Source organism: Notolabrus celidotus, chromosome 6, assembly GCF_009762535.1.
Source record: "Notolabrus celidotus isolate fNotCel1 chromosome 6, fNotCel1.pri, whole genome shotgun sequence".
Classification (NCBI taxonomy): Eukaryota; Metazoa; Chordata; class Actinopteri; order Labriformes; family Labridae; genus Notolabrus; species Notolabrus celidotus.
In genome coordinates, this window is record NC_048277.1 from 878,316 (window position 1) to 899,454 (window position 21,139).

Consider the following 21,139-nt stretch of genomic DNA (forward strand, 5'->3'; position numbering starts at 1 on the left):
CTGCATCCATGTATTATACAGTCTCAAGCTGCACTAAGTGAGAACATGGCATGGTTTATTCTCTCAATCACCTCTCAGTCACCTGGCAGACAGCCACCATCAAACCCCTGTGCCTTGTGTTATGTTGACCAAAAGCTAGGTTTAGTCAGCTTTTCCAATATGGCGACCACCATTGATAGGCTTCAAAGCTCCCCCTCAGAGACCCATGGGTGGCGTCACAGAAACTGCATCCATGTATTATACAGTCTCAAGCTGCACTAAGTGAGAACATGAGATGATGTATTCTCTCAATCACCTGATAAACATATCCTCAAAGTTGGCATTCATTCTAAGCTGTGAGATTTCCCTCTGCTCTGTCATTGGCACCACTCCCCTGCATCAGTGCTGCGCTCATTCTTTAAGCCCCATCACCTCTTGACATCCACCTGCAGGCTCTGACCAGGGATTTACAATGTTACCTCATCACTCATCAAATCCCTGCATGTGAAATAAAACTGTGGAGTGAGTGTCAGAGCCTAGATGCCAAACACAGCTGGACCTTGGTCCTGTCCCAGTGTCTGAGCATGTGTGGGCGGGTTGGAAAGCCGGTCAGTGGGGTGCAGCTTCTGGCATGCTGAGTCCATGGCACGTCAATCCTGTAGCTGGAGGACAAGGTGAGAGTCTATGTCACTCAGCAAAGCGTCCCATTCCTAATCCACCAGGTCACGAGCTGTCTGGGTCTGATGTTGCGTGTTTGGTTGTGTGTGTATGTGTTTAAGAAACTGACTTGGTGTCTTTGCAAATAAAAGAGGGTGTCCCTGCGAGCTGATGTGACAGCGCTCAGTGTCGTTTACAGATGAACACCAACTGTCACAAGCCCTTTATTATCTTGTTTTCCCTATCACTTCTGCTGCCTCGCCTCCTTCTTCTCTCTCATACCTCGCCACGCAAACTGTCTGCACTTCTATTTTTTCACTCCACTAACTCCTCTGGCTTTGTCTCTTTCTAATCCATCACTAATTCCATCACTTCCCAAATATTCGTATCTGTTTTTTCCTCACTCTGTCTTTCCTGCTATCTGAGGAGAATGACACATACCTTATCTCTGTGTTTCCAAAGATTATTTACAGCAGCAGCGGTCCGTTAGAAACCCCCTCCCTCCCATGTTTCTTTCTGTTTCACATCCCTCTGTCTCTGGATCATTCCTTTCTGCTGGATGTGTGTGTGTGTTCGTGTGTGTATGTGTGTGTGTGCGTGTGTGTGTTTTGTGTATGTAATCACAGCTGAGCAGACACTGACTGCCAGCCAAGTTTCTATCCAAACCAAGGGTATCACAGGACAAAGTTCCCACTGTTTACCACCGCGTAAAGGTTGTGATGCCAGACTGAGAAATGAGCAGCACTTGACCTTTGACCCCTCCCCCGTGTGTCTGCGTCTGTGTGTGTGATTTCTGTGTGGCACTAAAGGAGTACTAGTACAAATATAGAGTTTGTGTGTGTGGTTTGTTAGAATAAATACATCGTTGAGAAGAATAACAGAGATCCTTTTTGCATTTTAATAGGCACACCACGTCCCAGCAGCATACGAGCATTGTCACACTGAGTCACATTGTGCAGCATCAGCCCACAGCACAGACTATATAAGACATAGATGAAGTCTCACTGACCTCAGCCATTTATTCTCAAGCAGAGTTCTGAATCAGCGGTGGCCATATTGAAAATGCTGACTTAACCTAACTTTCAGACGAACTAACAAGAGGCAAAGAGGGAGATGAGTGTCGTGAGTTCACACACTACGAAGGGAAAAAATACCTCTTTTTGACCAACGTGAACCGGGTTGTATTTCCGGGCTGGTGCTCATGCTGGTAAGAACTGGATGAACTCACGAACCAGCGCAGAAGCCATTTGATTTTCTGCCCGCTGGAGCCCGTGGAAGAGGTGTGTCATGACCTCACATTTCCTGGTTAAATAAAGGTTATAGATAAAAATAAATAAATGCATAAATGTGATCGCTGATGCTTGCTCACATCACATGCACACATTGTATCATCAACTGTTCAAAAACCATTCAGTGTTCTCTCTGTGGAGTGATTGTACAGTCATGGCCAAAAGTTTTGAGAATGACACAACTATTAATTTTCACAAAGTCTGCTGTTTCAGTTTTTATAATGGCAATTTGCATATACTCCAGAATGTTATGAGGAGTGATCAGCTCAACTGCAATTAATTGCAAAGTCCCTCTTTGCCTTGAAAATGAACTTTATCACCAAAAACACATTTCCACTGCATTTCAGCCCTGCCACAAAAGGACCAGCTAACATCATTTCAATGACACACAGGTGTCACACACATTAACACAGGTGTGGGTGTTGATGAGGACAAGGCTGGCGATCAGTCTGTCACGATTGAGTGACTGGACACTTTAAAAGGAAGATGGTGCATGACACAATTGTTCCTCATCTGTTAGCCATGGTTACCTGCAAGGAAACACGTGCAGCCATCATTGCATTGCACAAAAAGGGCCTAACAGGGAAGTTTATAGCAGCGAGTAAGATTGCACCTCAGTCAACCGTCTATCCAATTATCAAGAACTTCAAGGAGAGAGGTTCAATTGTTGCCAAACAGGCTCCAGGGTGCCCAAGAAAGTCCAGCAAGCGCCAGGACCGTCTCTTGAAGGTGTTACAGCTGCAGGATCAGGCCACCACCAGTAAAGAGCTTGCTCAGGAATGGCAGCAGGCAGGTGTGAGTGCATCTGCACACACAGTGAGGCGAAGACTTTTGGAGGATGGCCTGGTGTCAAGGAGGGCAGCAAAGAAGCCACTTCTCTCCAGTAAAAACATCAGGGACAGACTGATATTCTGCAGAAGGTACAGGGACTGGACTGCTGAGGACTGGGGTAAAGTCATGTTCTCTGATGAATCCCCTTTCCAATTGTTTGGGGCATCTGGAGGAAGGCTTGTTCGGAGAAGACGAGGTGAGCGCTACCATCAGTCCTGTCTCTTGCCAACAGTGAAGCATCCTGAGACCATTCATGTGTGGGGTTGCTTTTCGGTCAAGGGAGTGGGCTCTCTCACAATCTTGCCTAAAAACACAGCCATGAATAAAGAATGGTACCAGAGCGTCCTCCGAGAGCAACTTCTCCCAACCATCCAAGGGCAGTTTGGTGATGAAGAATGCCTTTTCCAGCATGATGGAGCACCTTGCCATAAAGCAAAAGTCATAACAAAATGGCTCGGGGAACAAAGCATTAAGATTTTGGGCCCTTGGCCAGGAAACTCCCCAGATCTTAATCCCATTGAGAACTTGTGGTCAATCCTCAAGAGGCGGGTGGACAATCAAAAACCCACAAAATCTGACAAACTCCAAGCATTGATTATGCAAGAATGGACTGCCATCAGTCAGGATTTGGTCCAGAAGTTGATTGACAGCATGCCAGGGAGAATTGAAGAGGTCTTGAAAAAGAAGGGTCAACACTGCAAATATTGACTTATTGCATGAATTCTGTGTAATTCTCAATAAAAGCTTTTGCAATTGTATTTCATTATACCATAGAAACATCTGACAAAAACACCTAAAAACCCTGAAGCAGCAGACTTTGTGAAAATGTAATATTTGTGTCATTCTCAAAACTTTTGGCCATGACTGTAGAGTTCAAGGTTGTATGGTTAGTTTGTTTTTGTCATTTGAGCTTGGGTCCCATGTCTCAGACCACACTGAGGTTAAAATCTATTGACTCTTGTAGGGAGCACCTGGCTTCCCCCTTTTAAAGGTTTTTTATTGTTGTTGTTGTTGTTGTTGTTGTTGCTACCACTTGTAATTATGTACATTTTGAAAAAGTAGTTTTGACTTCTGTTTCTGAGCAGATTTGGTTAGACAAACTAGAATGACTCCGAGAGCAGCTTTCTGTCGTTTCATCCATTGAGGTCATTTGTGTCTCTTAAAGCCGGGCTCTGAAAGGAGCTTCCCTAACCACGGCTTACTGTTGAATCTCTCTGCTTCTAGATATTTGTTCATTACTTCTATTTATATTTCATGTAAAGCACACACACACTACTGTAGGAACTGTATGATAGACACGCACACAAAGATAGAGAGAGAAAGAGAGAGAGAGAGAGAGTCTCTGCCATTGTCCCTCTTGATTCCCCCTGACTTCCACAAAGCTACACTGTGCCCTGCAGCCATGAAGGAAAGGGTAGCTGGGTCATACTAAATTAATGATGAAATGTGTCGTGCAGGGCAGGGCAGGACAGGACATACTCCTTCTGTTCCTCTGCTCTCAACTCGACCATCAAAAACACTTCACAGGTGTAGGTGCCCAGCAATGTGTCTGCCTTTTTCCCTTCAGAGAATTTGGCTACACTGAGAAACCTTTCAGAGTCCACTGTGTTATTCATGCTGTTCTCCGGTGCTCAAAAGCTCAGTGTATGAACTAAAAGCATCACACACATGAAGGTTTTTTTCCTTGCAACATTCCTCTCTCTGCAAAATATCAGCTCAACAGGGTGCTCAAATGAGGCAGCTCAAAACTCCTCAACACTTCAGGTGTGTCACAATGCATTTGTTACCCAGATGAGTGAAACACGAAATCATTTGAGGTGCTTTTAGTTTGCTTATTATGAAGCTGCGAGGGAGTTGGCATTTCATACCCAGAGCATCCTGCATGTGATTGCCAAAGGGTGAAGTACTGCTCTTCAAACTAATAGAAAACCCATTCAGCTCCAGAAGGAGAGGAGGCACTCACAGTACTTCAGCAGGAGGGCAAGAAATAGATGTGTGACAGACTTGAGCCTGAATCTTTAAATGAAACTAAAGTGTAACACCACAGAGGATGGATATATGGGAGCCATTGTAACTACAGTAAGAGGACTAATATCAGTCTAAAGGCTGATTTATACTCCTGCCTAGAATCAACGGTGTAGCCTACACTGGAGGTCCGAGTAGCTCCAGTACCTACACAGAGGCCTACGCACGTAGCTGACGTGCACCTCCTCCAAAATGTAACTACACGTAGGATCGATGCAGACCACAAGCCCTGTGATTGGTCCGCTCGTCAACATTGTGTTTACGCATTTACAGCACTTCCGGGATCCCCGCACATTGGCCGTGTATTTCTCCTCTCTATTCTTCATGTAATCATGTCTGTATGATAAACAGCAACATGTATCAGCTGTAGATGAACAGAACACGCTCTGAATCTCTGTGGAAAAGGAAACAGAGATTGTAGCAGGGCCGGAAGCAGGCGACCGACTATCAGATACCCCATTTGACAGAGTCAGTTTCAGGGCCGGTTTCGAGCCAGCACTCAATTGAGAACCAGTTTTCATAATTCGACTGAGAGTGAACCGGCTCCCGGCCAGGAAAACCTGAACCAGAGCGGCTCCAACTCTTTGCTGGTTTAGAACCATGAACCGCTTACGCCAGGCTGAGGGGTGAGGGGTGGGGTTGCTGTGATCAAAAACACAAACCAAACATGTTTCCTCCATTGTCCTGCAGTGAAAAAATAAAAAGAGACTAATGGATTCAAAGGCAAAGCAGTGGTCGGCCGAGGAGACAAGCTGCCATTGTCCACCATCATTGTTGTTGTGAGGGAAAGTTCACGCTAGACTGCTGGGAGAAGCGGCCACATAAAACTGACGTCATGACGTGCCTCTTCCAAGAGCTCAAGTGAGCGGAAAAACAAACGGGTTCACGAGTTCATCCAGCTCCAAACCAGTGCGAGCACCAGCCTGGAAATACAATCCGGTTTACGTTGGTCGAAAAGAGGTAAGAGAGACCACACTGCCCTCAAGCATTTCGGTGGAGAATTGCAGCACGTCACGGACACATCGACGCACAAGTATGTGGTGCTCATGTCCACGTCAGCCCCTGCTGTGTAGGGGAGACACATATTTATAAATCAGCATTAAAGCTGGGGTTGGTAATCAGATTTAGATCCACTTTTTGTCATACTGGTTAAAATGATCTTTATGTCCTGATGGTAATCAATACATGATGTGTTCCTAAAAAAGAGTGAAAAAAAGCTGCCATCTACAGCCGGAGTAAACCTGGGAAAACACCAACCAATCAGCCTTTTTTGGGTCCCCAAATTTTAAACCAATTAAATCCCGTCCAGCCGTTCTGCCCTCCTCCTGCGCGTACATTTCCCCGGCGTGCAATCCTCCGAGTCCCCGTCTCCTGCCTCTACTTCCCCTGACTCTATTTACTGCCCCTCTCGCTCGTCCTCGGGCCTGTCCCCTCTGACCTGATGAGGTGCTTTGCTCAGGACTGTAGTCCGGATCAGAGTCTAAAAAGCTCTCACCAACAAGCAGAATAATTAATGACGTTCAGTAAGTCCTACAGAAATGTATATGTACTGTAGCGACCGTCCGGACGCTGTAGTGATGACGAGCCGATTGGTGAACACGTTGATCTTTAATAACCGGTCACTGTCGGCCGTGATCACACCAACCAACAAAACAACAATCAATGTTTGAATGAATGAAGAACTTCTCCTCTTGTCTCTCCTCTCTCCAGCTCACACACTCTACACCTCTCCTGATGCCTTCACTGACCGTCAACACTGTAGGAATTAAGAACATCTACACTGAACACGTTTAACAAACAGTAGAGCTGTTACAGTATTATATATGTGTTATAACTTTTCTCCTGATATCATGTCACCAGTACAACTGGATAATGCTAGCATGACAGTTGTGAGTACTAACAGCAGCCATGTTTGTTTGTGTTTTTAACTTTCACTATGAGAATGTTTTGCTGAGGACCGGTTTTGAATCAGTCACGATCATATGGTCATGAATCAGCGGCGCTGTTGCATGTGAGCAGGGGGGCGTCATTTCAGAGGAGCTCCGAGGGGAGGGGGGGGAGGGGTTTAGACGGAGTCCTGAAGAAATGCTACATTCAAACTCATACTAGTTTTCCGAGACTACCAACCCCAGCCTTAAGTCTATTTGTTTGATCACAAGGTGAACACACATTTTTAGACATAATGTAAATGTTGTGTGCAGCGTAGTGAATGAAAAAACATTCATAATAGCTGCACTAACAATCAATCAGTCTTTATTTGTATAGCCCCAAATCACAACAAATGTTATCTCAAGACTCTTTTACAAACAGAGCAGCAAACATCTGATTAAAGTTGATTTTTCTCACCTCAAAGAGTAATTCATATTCTGTCTGTTAATAATTCAGACCATCATCAGAGAGTACAAACTCTGCTGTAGGGCTGTTTCATATTTTAGGTGAGACATTTATCGGCAGTTATGAGAGTGTAGTTTGTAATGTACGTAAGAGCTGATTCAGGGTCTTTTAGGAGTCATACGTTTCATATTAATGGCTCGACGCGTTCCTCTTTTTCAACACCTGTACGCCTGGGTCAGGACTTCTAGCACCCCCCTGTCTCATGAATATTTGATCCTCGTAGCTGATGACCTTCTTCTAGTGACACTCAGATTCTGCATCTGTTTTACATTGTGACAAGAATTTTGCATTATATTCCCAAATCCATGTTTTGAATCATGACTGAGCATGAATGAGTGAGCATCTTACTGTGTTTGCACACTATTACTCACATCCAATATAAATATCTCAAACCACAGAGTGTGCTTTCTCTTGTTTGCAAATATGTTTTGTTTTGTGTGTGAACAGGCCTCAGGCAGGTTTTCTGCACTCGTTCTTCTGCACTCTGCATGAGATGTGACTTAGTGCTGAACACAGAGAGCTACAGCACTGAAGGAAAGAAGCTAACCCGGTGCCTGTTAATGGATTTGTGTCCACCTCTGCAGAAACAGATTGACGGAATGTTAGACTGACTTATTTGCAATGACAATGAAAATCTGTGTTATTGTGAGTGGTGTTTGTGCTCCATCCTTCCCCCTCCTGTGCAGTTGGAATTACTCTCTCAGCTGTCAGTAGAGGGGTATTGTTTGATAGCTGCACAGCGTATAGTCCTCAGTCACAGTCATGTTGCCGGCACAGCTCCAGGAACAGGACTGGAGGAAGTTCATTTGTTCTTAGATTTCTCAAAAGTTGACATCAGGTAGCTGTCAACACGGCGCTCCAGGATGGGTCTGAAATGTGAATAGAACGAAATGAAGCTCATCAATCCTCTCTCTCTCTCTCTCTCTCTCTCTCTCTGCCCACAGACGCCCCTCAGAAAGACGGTGAAGATGCTTCCTCATCTGACTCTGCCTCAGACTCCGCCTCCTCACTGTTCGATCACTGGGGTCACGACCTCGGCCCAGAAAGTAGAAGGGTTGCCCTTAAGAAGTTCCGCTACTATGGCTACAACGGCTACCTGAGCGACCGCATCTCCCTGACTCGGCCTATCCAAGATTTACGACCGGACGGGTCAGTGGTCTGATCAATACTTGCTCTGTTAATCAATGCTTCAAGATGATGGGAATATTTGCTTATATGGATTTCACCCCTGGTGTGATGATGTAATTGTTTATGTTACTCTCTCCTCTCCTCTCCTCTCCTCTCCTCTCCTCTCCTCTCCTCTCCTCTCCTCTCCTCTCCTCTCCTCTCCTCTCCTCTCCCCTCTCTCAGGTGCAGAAACATCTCATACTCATCAGATCTTCCTCAGCTCAGCATCATCTTCATCTTCGTCAACGAGGCCTTGTCGGTGTTGCTCCGCTCGGTCCACACAGCCATCCAGAGGACTCCGTCCCACCTGCTGAAAGAGATCATACTGGTAGATGATCACAGCAACAGCCGTAAGAATTACAACATGAACCGCTTTGTTGTTTTCATCCAGCAGCCGGTTCAGAGGGATGGACCGCATGTTCAGCTGTCCTGAACTTTAACCTTTGCCCCAAAATGGTGCTTTTGCTTTCACATGCATTGATGTATACCTCCTGCCAACCACAGGGAGTTAACCCTTTGAGCCCGGGATAAAAGGGAATCCTGAGATATCTCTGGGCAGCATCTCTTTCCTACAGCGGTCACATCTTGACTGTAGGTCTCTTATGAATCCATCCATCCATCTTCTTCCCCTTATCCGGGTCCGGGTCTCTTATGAAGTTTTATTTCAATATTTTATGTTGAGGTAGCAATAATAAAACATTTTAACACCTTTTAAATTAAATTAAGAAAAAACGAAAAATACAGACAAACATACAAGTCAACAGGAAGTAATACTAAATGAACAACTGCCACTCTGAAGGAGTCCATTAATGTTATACCGTCATTACTTTTGTTTGTTTCTTCGATATATTGAAGAAGGGGAACCCAAGTCTTGTTGTATTACCCCAGATTATTTGCTAGCAAGAGCCAAATTCTCTCCATGTGAGAGAGTTTCACCATTTCTTCTAACCACACTTTGACAGGTGGAGCCTTTGCTTTTTTCCAAAACATTAAGATGAGTTCTTCGGCTAAGATGAGTCCGTAGGATAGCAGATGCTGCTGACTTTTATTAAACTGGAAAATCTGATCAGAAACTCCAAACAGCACAAGAAGGGGGTCAGGTTTCAAAATGACATGCTACATTTCTGACACAGTGTCAGGTTCAAAGACACATCTATCAACAAAGAATCACACAAGAGACATCAGTTCGCATGTAAGAAACTTGCAAGGAGAGCAGAGAAGGGTTTACACTCTTCCCTAAACTCTGATCCTTCTCTTGCAGACCTTTCTTTTTATTGGAATAGGAACGCCCTAGTTACAATAGTGGCGAGTAAGCATAAAGGGAGGGGTTTTGAGGCTTCTCACACACACTAACATTGCTCATTCATTACTATATGTGTATGTGTTGCGCAGGTGCGATCCATCACGAGGCACACTGTCCTTCCTCCTTTGGCTTGTCCTCGGATTGCCCTGCTTAAGGTCAAACGTTCAAGGAACATGAAGTAGATTATACAGCATAGTTATGCAACACATGGTTTTTGTAGAAACCAAATCATACTGGTTTCAACTATAAAGAACTTCTCCTTTTCAACCACAGACGAACTTCTCCTTTTCTGTAGAACAGTTCAGACTGGTTTCACCTGCAAATGAACTTCTCCTTATGAAGACATTTCAGACAGTATGATTAAAACAGTATGATTAAAACAATATGATTAAAACAATATGATTTAGACAGTATGATAATCCTATATACAGAGTGGACAATTATTCTAACTCACAGTATTGAATATACTCAACCAAAACAGAGTTAATTCTGGGCAGTTAAAAAATCTATGAAGAAAGTTTGCTTCTCTGCTATGGCATTCGTCACAGAGTGGGGATACATCCGGAAAAAATGTATGTAACTTTGTTTTAGTATAATGAAGTCTGTGAACTATCTTAAATTGAATAAGGCGGTGTCTAGAGTTGGCAGTGTTTATGCATGTTGACTCTCCTCTTGCTCTTGTTGACTCTGACTAAAGTGCTCTCAGTTGGACTTACAATTTAGATGATTAGATGTAATTGGTTAAGTAACAAGTGACTGTAAATATAGATTTGTAAAGAAGAAGCTGATAAATCTTCATATAAATATCTCCATGTTACACTTTAGTCTGTTATTCATCAGTAAAAACCATAGACTGTGTAAATAATGGACATAGTATCCATGTGGTCACTTGTCTGTTTCTGAAGCGCTATTTTGAGGTCAATCGGCGGCGGGAGCCTTATTGGAAATGTTGAACTCAACATAACTGCTGTTGAGTGATTGTGACATAAAGAGGCGGGCTTTGAGCCTCCTAGCCATAAACTTCAATGTTCTCACCTGTCAATCAAGTCGGCTGTGCCTCTCATTGTAAGACTCGTAATCCCAATATCTTTGAAATTGCCACATTAGAAATAAATTCAACCCCTGTAAAGTGTGTGCCGATCAAGAAATGAGCTATCCAGACTACAGTCATGGCCAAAAGTTTTGAGAATGACACAAATATTACATTTTCACAAAGTCTGCTGCTTCAGGGTTTTTAGGTGTTTTTGTCAGATGTTTCTATGGTATAATGAAATACAATTAGAAGCATTTCATAAGTATCAAAAGCATTTATTGAGAATTACACAGAATTCATGCAATAAGTCAATATTTGCATTGTTGACCCTTCTTTTTCAAGACCTCTGCAATTCTCCCTGGCATGCTGTCAATCAACTTCTGGACCAAATCCTGACTGATGGCAGTCCATTCTTGCATAATCAATGCTTGGAGTTTGTCAGAATTTGTGGGTTTTTGATTGTCCACCCGCCTCTTGAGGATTGACCACAAGTTCTCAATGGGATTAAGATCTGGGGAGTTTCCTGGCCAAGGGCCCAAAATCTTAATGTTTTGTTCCCCGAGCCATTTTGTTATGACTTTTGCTTTATGGCAAGGTGCTCCATCATGCTGGAAAAGGCATTCTTCATCACCAAACTGCCCTTGGATGGTTGGGAGAAGTTGCTCTCGGAGGACGTTCTGGTACCATTCTTTATTCATGGCTGTGTTTTTAGGCAAGATTGTGAGAGAGCCCACTCCCTTGACCGAAAAGCAAGCCCACACATGAATGGTCTCAGGATGCTTCACTGTTGGCAAGAGACAGGACTGATGGTAGCGCTCACCTCGTCTTCTCCGAACAAGCCTTCCTCCAGATGCCCCAAACAATCGGAAAGGGGATTCATCAGAGAAAATGACTTTACCCCAGTCCTCAGCAGTCCAGTCCCTGTACCTTCTGCAGAATATCAGTCTGTCCCTGATGTTTTTACTGGAGAGAAGTGGCTTCTTTGCTGCCCTCCTTGACACCAGGCCTTCCTCCAAAAGTCTTGGCCTCACTGTGCGTGCAGATGCACTCACACCTGCCTGCTGCCATTCCTGAGCAAGCTCTGCACTGGTGGTGGCCCGATCCCGCAGCTGTAACACCTTCAGGAGACGGTCCTGGCGCTTGCTGGACTTTCTTGGGCGCCCTGGAGCCTGTTTGGCAACAATTGAACCTCTCTCCTTGAAGTTCTTGATATTTCGATAGACGGTTGACTGAGGTGCAATCTTACTCGCTGCTATAAACTTCCCTGTTAGGCCCTTTTTGTGCAATGCAATGATGGCTGCACGTGTTTCCTTGCAGGTAACCATGGCTAACAGATGAGGAACAATGGTGTCATGCACCATCTTCCTTTTAAAGTGTCCAGTCACTCAATCATGACAGATTGATCGCCAGCCTTGTCCTCATCAACACCCACACATGTGTTAATGTGTGTGACACCTGTGTGTCATTGAAATGATGTTAGCTGGTCCTTTTGTGGCAGGGCTGAAATGCAGTGGAAATGTGTTTTTGGTGATAAAGTTCATTTTCAAGGCAAAGAGGGACTTTGCAATTAATTGCAGTTGAGCTGATCACTCCTCATAGGAGTATATGCAAATTGCCATTATAAAAACTGAAACAGCAGACTTTGTGAAAATTAATAGTTGTGTCATTCTCAAAACTTTTGGCCATGACTGTACACTCGTCTTTTGTACCAGGCTCTAAACATGTTTATTTCTGCTGTAAAGATCAGCCATTATGAATTTGCGTGTATGTGGTTTCTGGTACTTCGGGAGCCAGCCTCAAGCGGATCCTCGATGAACTGCAGTTTTTAACACTTCCCCATTGGCCTCATATTTTTAGATCGCAGGTTGCTGCTTGGTAAAAAAGCTGCTTGGTTCATTTAAGAGAACACAAACAATAAGGCATCTAGTTATTGGCTCAGGCTTCCCGAAGTCTGGTTCATGTTTTGGATTCTAATCATTAAAACAAACTAGTTATAATGTCAGTAAGGAACTCATCCATTTAACACCAAAATATAGAAAAAGTGTGCTTTGTCCAGCTATTTTAATGAACTAATACCAGACCATACACCTGCAGCAAAGTCCATGAGTGTACAGCACTGAGCAACAGTGTGTTCTATTTCTAATGAACCAAACTTCAGAAGACTACAAAGTCTGACTTTACAGCTCATCCTGTCTCTGTAGAAGGTGAAATAGTTGTTAGTCTCCTGCTGTTGTTTGCTCTCACAGCACCACAGCTCAATGAAAAACACAGCTTGTTTAATTCACTGTGTCCTCTCACATTAAAGGCTAAAGAGCCAGAGGTGAATAATTACAGGAGGTACTGACTCCAAGCAGGTGAGCTACAGCTGAGGCTGTTTCTATTTACCCACTTACTTTATATTCTGTGGGTGGAGCACGGAGATCAGGACGTGTGCAGGCTGGAGCTGCCGTGTATGAAAACAGATTAAAACTTATTACAACAGTGGCGGTAAAAAGCTGCGGCCCGGTGTTAGTAATTGCTTCACATACTGTGGAACATATTTCACTGCTGCCAAATCTATAATTACCATTATGATAAATCTGTCGTCGACTGTGTCTGCAGATTTCATGGGTCTCTCTCTGCTTCTCTGTTCTTCAATAATACAGTATATCAGAGTTTAGTAATGGTAGCTGCACGGGGGGAATGCTGATTAAGTGGAGAACCCATTGGGATAAATAGATTCAACATTTACCTCAAATTGTGTCATCCTAGTTCATTACAGCTGCTGGAGTTAGCAGCTCGTTGAGAAATAGGGTTTGATGCTTTCTCTTTACAATGAAGCACAAAGGCATGGTGGCATGAAGAAGTTAATTGATGGGAAATAACTGAGAGTGAAAGTGCATGATCATTACAGGAGCGTATTGATCGTACATGCAGTAATTATGCCAAATGAGGGTCGAGTCAGGCGGAATGAATATGGAAGTGGAAGTTCAGTCACAATCATTATACGTTGCCACTAAATCAGAGTGAACAGAGACATCAGTCGTTGTATTTCTAAAGATTCAAAGTGCAGGTCAAAGGTCAGTCAGCCATGCCAGCCCACATTAAAACCACAATGACAGGACTCTACAGTACTCTGTCTTTCTGTCAGCAATATCTCCACATTTTAAGTTTCAATTCTTACGATCACATTTAGAGGAAAAGGTTTCAGATTGTTTCAACTGCACTTCATCCACATAGGGCCCGATCTACTAAAGGTTTGCGTGTATAAAAACACGTGCAAACTTGATAGCGCGCGCAAAGCTGACGTACTAACCAGGAGCACCGAGGATTGCGTCTTTCAAATGAGCAAAATAACACTCGCAAATCATTTAGCGTGTTTGACTTCATGAATATGAAGAATACATGTAGATCATCAGAACGCGCAAAATACTGGGAGGAGAAGATGCAAATGTAATCATTTAGCACACGCAATGTGATCTATCAAACCTGAAGCAGATAGCGTGCGCTGTTTTTGTGTCTATATTTAGCACGTTTGAAAGGCAGGTGCAAACTGGCACAGCGTTACACACACATGGCTGCGGTCACTGTAAAGCTCATCATAACTTTACAACATGCCCGCAACAGCTGGGCTTACAAGCATTACTAAATGTTTTAGTCAATCAAACCAAGAGAACAAAATAATAATAATAATAATAAAACAACACAAATTCAAAGCAGTTCAGCACCACGGATAGCGACCGCATCATTCTGACACCCACTTTAACTTGTTCATATAATGAGAGCACAGTAGGTCACTGTATCAACAGATATACAGTTTAGTCAAATTGGCACAGCGGCCCACATGTTCACATACAAACAAAAAATCAATATGAAGTACTCGGCCTACTCACCACTGTCTGGACGAGCCTTAAGCTCCGCGGACTTGTCCACGATGCACTATATGTCCATTTTCTTTGATCTGTCATTCTCAATAGACAACATGACATGTCCACTCAGTCTATTCTGTCCCATCGTGCTCATCAAGGGGTTTTTATTTTAAATTTTATTTTTTTTTTTCCTTTTTTATTTTTATTTTTTTCTTTTCTTTCTTTTTTTTCTTTCTCTTGTCTGCGTATATATTTCTGGTTTGTGTCATGTTTGTCACAAACTGTCAAATATTAATGCAATTTATTCTTGCAGCAAAAGAAAAGAAAGAAAACCTTTTTCTTCTGTGCTTGTGACTGTGTGCATGCGACCATCACCATCCCTCTTAGAACTCTGGCCTATCTTTTATTGGCAGCTAATATCATGTTCTGTAAAAGAGGGCGTGCACACCTAGGTGGGCCAAAAAAAATAAAAAAAATAAGAGAAAGTGAAAGAAAGATTACATAAGGATATACAAAGGGACAGGGAGAGAGAAGGAGAGAGAGACCTAACACACTTAGATGGAGAGGGACCATCTCACCATGATGCCAAAAAAAATCCGTGGGGTGATACTAATGATTAAGCAACCCTTAGTGTCCACAATCATTACTGAAGCTTGGGTCGCAGAGGGTTGCCACCGTGCTGTGTTCTATTTGTGTAACAAGACCACCACTGGTGCAGATGAAACCACTTGGGTCAGATCAGCCGAGCGGTACGGCCCGGCACCCGGGCCGCGAGAGCAGTCGGACCGAAGGACCCAACCCGCCGCGGGAGACCCAGGCCAGGGGACAAGCCAAGGACCCAGACCGGAAGCAACCAGGTACCGCCGGAGCACCCAGGGCGACCCCCAGGTCACCCAGTAGGAGGAAAGGGGGGCGAGGGGGGAGAGATCCCGCAGCCCCCCCAAGGGACACCCCCACAACACCGCCCCCACAGCCCCCCAAGACGGAGCCAAAGGAGCCACCAGGGCCGAGGGGGCCCGGCACCAGGAGCAGACAGCCAGGCAGACGGGCAGGACCAGGACCAGAGCCCGCCAACCGGCACGCCGGAGCGGGGGGAGGGCGGAGGCGGCAGGGCCAATCCCCCCTGCCCCCCCCAGACGGCCAGACCACTCCCCCCAGCCACGCCCCCCACCCACGCCCTGCGACTGATGGACCAGGCCGCGGGGGCTTGGAGGGACACCCCAATGGCTGCCGTAGTAAACCCCCCCCAGCTGCGCACCACCCCACCCCCCCAAGAGGACCGCGAGGGAACCCCGGGAAACCCGGCAGCCGCGGACCAGGCCCCCACAGGGGAGGGGGCAGCAGGGGGACGGAGGGTGACAGGGACACTAGCCACCCACCCAGCCCCGATGGACCCCCAAAGAGTAGGGCCGAGCCAAACACTAAGGCCCCGCCAAACCTGATCTGTGTGTGTGTGATATGATTTGAATTTTGTTTTGTTTGTTTTTTTGTATGTATGTATGTTTGCTAGTGAGGTGGATTAAAATAGGGGGGGCAGGAAGGGAGGCGGGAGAGAGGGGGGAGAGCCGCAGTGCACTACTGCATCACAATCCGCCGCCGCCCCCCCCCGTATAAAACCCGCCCCCCCAACCCTATATCTTTACCTATATCAGTATCTAGTGAGGTGCATTAAAATCAAGGGGTTTTTAGTTAGTTTTAACTTGGAGAATGAGCGCTCACTGAGCTGCGCCAGGCAGCTCTGCGTAACTCCTCATCTCGTGCTTGCAGCAGTGTGTTGGGGCGAATTGACTCAAACATGTTCCCAGTTCCATTTAAGCTGGTGAATCTTTGGGACAGTTGCTGGATGATGATATCAGGCATTAAAAACGTTCACCCGAAAGTTGCTCCCTGGGACAGTGAGGCGACTGTCTTCATCCAAGTGACGCCTAACTTTTCTAGAGCAAGAGTGGCAGACTAAGCCTCATCAAATCGCTCTCTAAACTCCATCAAAACACTGATTGCGTTTTGGAGTAGAGTAGATGTGTTTATTTCATCAGCAGATCTTCAGTTTTTTCTCACATCATTCACCTTTTCACAGATGGCCTCCCAAATCGTGTCTCTAACGCTGAGATGTCTCTGCTGGAGTTCACCGATGTGTTTATTTCTCTCCTCCACAAAGATCTCCAACTCCATGTCTTCAAACTTCATTTATCACTTAAGACCACTCTGTTCTCTCAAACTCTCCATGGTGACAGCTGATAGCACACGCAAAATCCTCATTAAAATAGGGCGGTCCTCACCACTTTTGCACTTGTTATCATTTGCGCACGCAGTCTTAGTAGATCACCCGCAACACGCCCAGAAATAACACGTGCAAAATTATTATTTGCACACGCAAATTAGCGCTTGTTATTTGGGATCTTAGTAGATCAGGCCCTTAATGTGATTTGATGGAACCCATCAGCCATGACATGAATCATTAATCACCTCTTCACAGTGACACCTGGGAGTGGGTGGGGCACACTTTGTCATTGAAGATGGTGTGTAAGGGTCAGATTGCTGTGGTTAGAGAACTGGATCCAAAACTGCAGTTCTTGTGGGGCATTTGTGATCTACAGTTGTCATTACCGACCACATGTGGTCCAAGGAAGGAATACTGAGGAACCAGTGACAGGGTCATAGGAAGCCATGGATTACTGGTATGTGTTGGGAGCTATGGCTTGCCTGTGTGGTCTGATCCAACAGAAGAGCTACTGGCGCTCAAACTGCTGACCAAAAATGAATGCTGGATCTGATAGAAAGGAGTCAGAACCAGGGCCATGTAGTCTTCTATACACAATTAAACGTCATCACCCTCTCTGGTTGACATATTCATGTTTCAATCAATCAATCAGACTTTATTTATAAAGCGCTTTTCATACAATGACACAGTTTGGTACTGTTGGCCAAACTTTGGGCATGTCTTGTGTCTGAACTGTAGCGCAGCCACCCGCCACTAGCTTGAGCTATACCTCCAGTTGAGGACGACTACCCCCAGTTGTAAACAATCCCAGTTGACAGGAGGCTTCATGTAGAATTTTTTGTCATAGTTTGATCTAGAACATGGAGATAAAGTTGTCTGAAGTCTGTGTCTGGTTAACTCAAACGGGGCAATGCTTAACGAACACAGGCACGGGGTCGTTATCGTGCATGGAGGACTTCAAACCTCGCGAGCTGTGTTCAATAAATCATGCTACAGTTTGAGTTCCTTCTCTGAGTTTGTTCTTGCCTAAAGACTAGTCAGCTATAGCCAGAACTTTAATATCCATTTACAGGACTACAAAATGAGTGGCTTTGGAGCATCCCTTGTCAGAATACACAGGGCCTCACAGTTTGAACTGGTCTAGTTTGGTTTAAAACTGGACCTGAGAGCAATGAAAGGAGGTGACCGGGAGCAGCACTACAGTGTTGACTGGCCTCAATACTCCCCACCTCAATCCAATCAAGCATCTGTGGGATGTGGCGAACAACCAAGTCTGATCCACTGGCCCCACCTCACATCTTCAGGACTCAAAGGATCTGCTGCTTGGTGCCAGATCTCACAGCACACCTTCAGATGTCTAGAGGAGTCTCTATTCTGGTGCTGACTTGATGACAGGGGGACCTACATATTCTTAGGCAGGTGGTCATAATGTTATGGCTGATGCAATTTGATGTATTTTGTAATAATTCAATCAAACTGTTACCTTACGCGACACCTTCACAAGCTATCGTATCAAATTTTTTGATGCTTTTTAATCAAATTGAACCGTCTGTGGTAACATCAGGTTCAGTTTCTGACTTTGACATCGTATTCAGTCATATTTTAATGGATCTGTAGTGGAAGACTTTGTATAGATCTGCTTCATGAACAAAGGGACTGAAGGAAAAAAGAGGTAGACTGAATTTAAAAGACTGAAGGAACCAAAGGTTCAAGAAAGGCTGAAGATAAAGACACACTGACACTCCCACTGGATGTTCAGGGGGAGCTGGAAACAGCAGTGTGTGCATGCTCCTGTTTATTAAAAGCAGCTCAGAGGCACATGAAGCCCAAAAAGTCCCTCTCAATTACTCTGATCCTGTAGATATCTTCCCCACAGAGAAAAACTTCAACAGCACTTTCATTTACCCAACTCACCAACCGTCGTGGCTCTGGAGTATTATGGGGAGAGAAATATCTGCTTTCGTAGATTTTGAAACTTACAGACTTGGTTAAATAAAGTCAGTTTCAAAGTTTGTTCAGCAAAACCAATCTCTGGTCTACCGACGTCTCTGTTGTATGTTTGAAGACTAATGAAAGTCTTCTGGGTCAGTCTTTGTGTGTCAAAAAACAGCCTGGTAGTTGTATTTCTACAGGGTCTGACCACTTCATCAAATTGGCTTCAAAGCTTGGCACACATCCTCTGGGCTTTAAGCACGCACGCACGCACGCACGCACGCACGCACGCACGCACGCACGCACGCACGCACGCACGCACGCACGCACGCACGCACGCACGCACGCACTGTATGCTTCAATTCTGTGTGTTACAACTTTTTGGTGATGAACAGAAAGTATAGTTTACATGACAGTGAAGGCTGAGCATGACTAACTCTAGCCTGATGTGTGATCCAAGACTCAAACCAACCCTGTAAATCCTGAACCATCAAATAATTGCCAGCAAATTCTACTTCTTTGAAAATGGAGTGTTTATTGGACCTTCTGACAAATAGATAACAATGAATTAAATAGAATTATGAGTTTTAATTTGTATCATATTTGATACATCAGGAATTCTGGTGCAATTCTTTTGATCAACGTTTCTTCTTTGGGTATTTTAACATGAATGTTAATGAAGGTTAATAAAGGTGACTTGGCTTTTGGAGCCCTGGGTGCTGCTGGCAGATAATAACTCAAGCCAGACTAAGACGTGGAAAAAGCAAAATGTTAATCTCAAGTCAGGGTTCTGTATTTCTGATATTGGAGGATTTAACAATCACTTTTTCTTAGTTGCTGTCCATTCCTTGCGAGGCTAGTAGACAAGATAACAGTGAATAATTTAGTTTCCATTTAACTCAAACATTATTCTTGAAGAGTAAGACATGTTGATCCAGTCAGGTGACAACACGTACGTTCAGGTATTCAGATACCTTGATTGTAAAGATATAGGCTCTCCTGTCAGACCGAGGTTGGCAGCTCCCTCATGATGTTTTAAATGGAGAAAATGCTCCAGTTGTTTTAAAGGCTGCTATATTGAAATAACATTTCACAGTGTTGACCAGGCTCCTGAAAATGAATCAGGTACATGTAGGTGAAACTGATTTAATGACTTGATTTCACGTTCGGAAGAAACCTTGCATGTTCACAATAAGGTGCTTTTCTATACTCCTTGTTTCTGTTTTAAATGAGCCCATCTTTCTTCCAGGTCCGCTGCAAACTGCAGCTCATTAAAGGAAAACAGAAAGACTAGAGAATCTAGGCTGATGGTAGTAATGAATAGAGAAAGGAAAGATGCAGCCGTAGCCTGCAGGCAGGATTACAACACAGAGATCACCGCGAGGAAACGAAGATGTCTGCTGTTCAACTGTGGGAAGTCTGTGTGAATGTATGCTCGTGTGAACATGCATTACTGTGTGTGTGTGCGTGTGTGTGTGTGTGCGTGTGTGTCTATCTGTCCGTCTACCTGAGTGTGTGTGAGACAGGAAATCATTCAAGGATGAAAAAACCAAAAGGTTCTCCCGTATGAAGCCAAGAAGAAACAGAATCATTATGTATTCAATGTGGGGGTTGATTCTGTCACAGCACTCTGTTGTTGTTTTTCACGTGAACTCTTGATCATCTGCTGACCACTTCTAAAAGCAAAGAGATGCTATTCCTTTTTTCTTTTCTTTCATGGCTTTTATATCTGCTGTTTACATCACATCTGAAAAATAGTGGCATGTTAGCAGGAGCAATGTAGGTGCACTCTGCTTTTAGCATGTACTTTTAAAGCACAAAAACCCAGCCTCACAAAGCGGTCACCATGACTTGCTGTCTAGATAATTCTCTTCTCAATTATTTCAATCTATTGTTTTATACTCTTGTAGCAAGAGTAGTTCAAGAGTAATGGAGCAAAAATAAAGAATCAATTCAAAAAAAGTAAATATGAAAATAAGAATACAAAAATAAAGGTATTTACAAATGTTAAAAATGGTGAAAATAGTTGTTATTACAGGTAATAAACCAATGTTGTTCAGTAGTGACATGGTTTGCTTATTAAAGACTATGCAATATGAATAACTGAATATATATGGGACTGTATTATGTCTGTATGCAGACAAAAAGAAAAGTAAAAAGTACTATATAATAATAACATGATCAGTTCCAATAAATAATAAAATATATAACAAATTATTATATTACACTATATAATATAATATGTATAATAGTAATAATACAATTATACAGTACAATTTATTAAAAATGTAGTATAAAGTATATAAATATATATAAAGTATAGTATAATATAATATAGTGTAATATAATGTATTATAATATAATATATCTGTTATTTAATATAATATATTATAATATAATATGATATAATAATATAATGTTAAACAATGTAATATAAAATTATGTTATTAGTATGATATA

The 21,139-nt window shown here is 43.7% G+C and overlaps 1 protein-coding gene across 1 annotated transcript in view; it reads left to right on the forward strand.

Annotated features, from left to right (window-relative positions):
* Positions 1–21,139, forward strand: part of galnt18a (UDP-N-acetyl-alpha-D-galactosamine:polypeptide N-acetylgalactosaminyltransferase 18a) — a 332,261-nt gene that overhangs the window by 167,349 nt on the left and 143,773 nt on the right. Inside the window, exons 2-3 of the mRNA XM_034686506.1 lie at positions 8,120–8,324; positions 8,526–8,692. Coding sequence (XP_034542397.1) covers positions 8,120–8,324; positions 8,526–8,692 — 372 coding nt within the window. The remainder of the gene's footprint in view (positions 1–8,119; positions 8,325–8,525; positions 8,693–21,139) is intronic.